We start from the raw sequence: 4,448 nt of genomic DNA on the forward strand, positions 1-4,448 counted from the left end.
CCCCGTTAGGGGTAGAATCGGTCTACATTACCAGAGTTGGGGTCGGGAGTTCGGTTACGCGAAGGGAAGGTACAAGCACCTCCTACGCGCCCGTTCTTACGAACGGTACCTAATTAATTTGAAATTATCCCTAAGTTAATCTAATAAGTCTTTAAATTACTTCTTTTTATGAATTTATAAATACCTATGAACAATAAATAAATATATACATATATTCCCTCAGAGCTTAAGGTACGTGAAGCCCAAAGGCTAATACCCCCCTTGTTATTGCAGGATAATCCACAATATTAGATATCAACATTTAAGCTTTAAACATTAAAACGAATTCCTACAATAAAAATTCTACAATAAAAAGAAAAAAAAAAAGTATGTGTATGAATATTAATGGTACAGTCATCACAACCCTAAAAAAGAACCTTATTTTGATAATACATCATCTAACCTTTATAAGTAGATACAATCAAGAATTTAAACTTAAAATTTAAATAATAAAGAAATACTATTGACGATAGGAATCCTGTAATAACAAGGGTAAACCAGTTAATATTCATAATAATATGTGAAAAAAAAATGAAAGAAAATAAAAAATAAAAAAACAAACATTAGTATTAAGTTGATTTCATATACACAATAACACGACTATAAGCAAGTATATAAATATACTATAATAATGAATCCCTATCCCAAAATATTAAATATTAACCTATACATATGTGAATAGAAAAAGTTTTTTTTTTTTTTTTTCAAACCCAACAAAATATTATTCAACACATATACAATGTTAATCCCAAAATAAGACTTAAAACTTTAAAACCAAAAAGAAAAAAAACGTGTGTGCGTATAAACATACGAGTGTGTGAACAGTGTGTGTGCTCTGTGTGTGTGTGCAGCGTGTGTGCTGTGTGTGTGCGTTTCTGTGTGTGCTGTGTGTGTGTGTGCAGTGTGTGTGTGTGCTGTGTGTGCGTTTCTGTGTGTGTGTGCTGTGTGTGATTTGTGGGATATACACACAGATGCAGCAGCAAAATAAAAATAAAAAAAACTTAAACTGTATGGAATAAAACACAAGCTGTGTATATTCGTATGTGAGTGTATGTATATATAGCAGAGGGGCAGGGAGGTACTTACAATGGGGGTATTCGCAGAGGGGGAAATCCGCCGGAGAACGGGAGGATCTTGCCGGGAGCAGGAGTTGAGGGAGGTTGCCGGGGCGGGGCTGTGCGTGAGTGAGGGAGATGGACTTGTGCACTGCTGTGGTACTGCTAGCTTGCGACTCTCTTGCCGGCTGCTGCGCTACTGGAACTATTGTGGAGGCTCGTGATGGTCTTCTGCAGGTGCAGACCAGAGGATGGCTAGGTGTGACCTGCTGGTGTGGAGGAGGCCGAGAGGGGCAAAGGACTGTGTGCGCGAGAGAAGAAGAAGAAGACCAAGAAGAAGAAGTCTGCGAGAGAAGAAGAAGAAGACCAAGAAGGAAGTAAAATTTTCTTTTTTTTTTCTTGGTTGCGCCCCCCCCCCCCCCGGTAACCGTGTGCTCCCCTTTGCCATTATATAAAAAAAATCTCAAAACCCTAAAGCAACTTCCTTCTTTGATTTTCTTTTTCTTCTTTTTTTTTATTCTTTTATTCTTATGGTAATAATGAAAAAGGAAATAATAATAATAATAATTATCATAATAATATTAGTATCAATAAGGTAATAATAATAATACTACTACTAATAATAATAAATAATTATAGTAAAAATAAATCAACTAAGCATATCAATGTTGGATGCTGAACTCCCCTCAAGCACTTTTACAGGGTGGATCCATCATCTCCCACTAGGAGTACAACTTCAGAACTAGAGCTCTTTTGATTTGCCAGATATCATCATGTAATGATCTTTATGCAAAATTTGTTTGGTTTTGTTTTGTATTCCCTCGGCCACTAAAAACCTGGGAAAGCTTCTTAATGAAGATGAATTATGCATTTTTTGTCATTTATGTGCATCTTGAAAATTAGTTGTCAAAATTTGTTTATTAATTTCATGTAGAAATAAAGAAAATAACAACACCAGAATCCCTCGCCAAGTAATTGACATTAACTTTGAAAATCTAATCCACGAAACTGAAGTTGAAGATCAAGAAATAAATTTATTCCCTAAAATGGAAAGAATGTTCAAATATGATGAAAAACCAACCTTAACTAGTAGCGTTTCCACTATCGTGATTAATCTGGGAACCAAGGAAGAACCCAAGCAGGTGAAAATTGGGGCACTACTAAAGGGTGAGGAAAAGAACCAGATGATTGAATTACTAATGGAATACCGGGACGTGTTTTCCTGGTCGTACATGCCAGGTCTAGACACGGATATAGTGACCCACAAGATCCCACTTCACCCAGACTCAAAGCCGGTAAAACGAAAACTGAGGAGAATGTGGCCGGAGATGTTACTCAAAATAAAGGAGGAGGTAGAGAAGCAATTTGAGGCAGGATTCTTGGAGGTAGCCCAATACCCTAAATGGATTTCCAACGTCGTCCCAATAATCAAGAATAGTGGCAAAGTACGAGTTTGTGTTGACTACCGAGATTTAAATAAAGCAAACCCAAAGGACAACTTCCCTCTCCCACATATTGATGTGCTGGTAGACAACACCACGAGGGATGCTTTATTTTCATTCATGGATGGGTTTTCTGGGTACAACCAGATCAGGATGGCACCTGAGGACAAGGAGAAGATGACTTTCATAACATTATGGGGGACTTTCTATTATAGGGTCATGCCATTCAGACTAAAGAACGCTGGAGCCACTTACCAGAGGGCTATGGTAACCCTCTTTCATGACTTAATGCATAAGGAGATTGAGGTTTACGTCAATGACATGATCATTAAGTCACAAAATGAGAAGGATCATGCGTCAAACTTGGAGAAGTTGTTTAAAAGGCTTTGTAAGTGCCAATTAAAGTTGAACCCCGAGAACTGTACCTTCGGTGCTACGTCCGGGAAACTATTTGGATTTATAGTAAGTGAGAAGGGGATTGAGGTAGACCCTGACAAATTCAAGGCTATTCAGGAAATGCCTAGCCCAAAGTCTGAAAAGGAGGTGCGAAGCTTCTTGGTAGGCTCAACTACATTGCCCGACTCATATCTCAATTAACCACCACCTATGAACCCATCTTCAAGCTGTTGAGAAAGAACAACCCAAAAAAGTGGAACGAAGAGTGCCAAGTGGATTTCGAAAAAATAAAGGAGTACCTCTTGAACTCCCCAGTACTAGTGCGACCAGTTCCTAGAAGGCCGTTAATCTTGTACCTGGCAATTTCAGAAAACTCAATGGGTTGCGTGTTGGGCCAACATGATGAGATGGGGAGAAAGGAAAGGGTCATCTATTACCTTAGCAAGAAGTTCATGGATTATGAGTCTAAGTACTTCGATTTGGAAAAAATATGTTGCGCTTTGGTATAGACGGTCAGTAGGTTGAGCCAATACACATTGTATTACTCCACCTCGCTGATCTCCAAAATGGACCCAATTAAGTACGTATTTGAAAAACACGCGGTAACCAGACGAGTAGCACGATGGCAGATGTTGTTGACATAATATGATATTTCTTACGTCACCAGGAAAGCTATTAAGGGTAGTTTCATTACAGAATACCTGGCTGAAAGAGCCATAGAGGATTATCAACTTATGGAGTTCTAATTCCCAGACCAAGAAATTGACTCCATAACCCAAGGGGGAGAAGACCCCAAAGAATGGATGATGTTGTTTGATGGGGCAGTCAATGTTTGGGGACATGGAATAGGTGCGGTGCTCATATCCCTGGATGGGAAACATTATCCAGTGGTAGCTAAGCTCACCTTCCCTTGCACTAACAACATGGCCGAATACGAGGCGTGTGTACTGGGTTTGCAGGCCGCTATGGATCGGGGTGTCAAGCGACTAACAATAAGGGGAGATTCAGCCTTGGTCATCTACCAGCTAACCAGAGAATGGGAAACTCAGGATTCCAAGCTAGTATCGTATCGTGAGTACATTCAAAAGATGATAGAAGGGTTTGACAGTATCAGTTTCTCTCATATGCCAAGAGAGAACAACATGATGCCTGATGCGTTGGCTACGCTGGCGCCTTTGTTCAAGGTGGAAGAAGGAGTGAAGATCGAAACTATCCAAATCAGAGTACAGTCCAAACCTGCCCACTGTATGGTGGTAGAGGAGGCCGACTAAAAACCTTGGTTTTACGATATCAAAACGTATATCCAAAAAAGGGAGTATCTCAAAGGGGCAGCCAATAATGATTGGAAGACTATTATAAGATTGGCCATGGGTTTCTTTTTGGACGGCGAAGTTTTGTACAAAAGGAATCACGACATGACTCTCCTACGATGTGTGAAGGCGCAAGAGGCCCAACAAGTTATGTGTGAGGTTCACGAAGGAGTTTGCAACACCTATGCTGGGGGCCATCCATTGGC

General features: G+C 39.8%; 1 protein-coding gene across 1 annotated transcript; it reads left to right on the top strand.

Moving 5' to 3' along the window:
- The first annotated feature begins 3,738 nt into the window (after positions 1 to 3,738).
- LOC131167412 (uncharacterized) lies at positions 3,739 to 4,203 on the top strand. The gene has a single exon (XM_058126220.1). It carries the CDS (start codon positions 3,739 to 3,741, stop codon positions 4,201 to 4,203), a length of 465 nt encoding a protein of 154 aa, XP_057982203.1.
- The last annotated feature ends 245 nt before the right edge of the window (positions 4,204 to 4,448 follow it).

The sequence above is a fragment of the Malania oleifera genome, chromosome 11, assembly GCF_029873635.1.
Source record: "Malania oleifera isolate guangnan ecotype guangnan chromosome 11, ASM2987363v1, whole genome shotgun sequence".
Lineage (NCBI taxonomy): Eukaryota > Viridiplantae > Streptophyta > Magnoliopsida > Santalales > Ximeniaceae > Malania > Malania oleifera.

What these genes read in the sequence shown, in the direction of transcription:
- LOC131167412 (XM_058126220.1), top strand. Translation starts at nt 3,739, where the DNA reads ATGTTGTTTGATGGGGCAGTCAATGTTTGGGGACATGGAATAGGTGCG.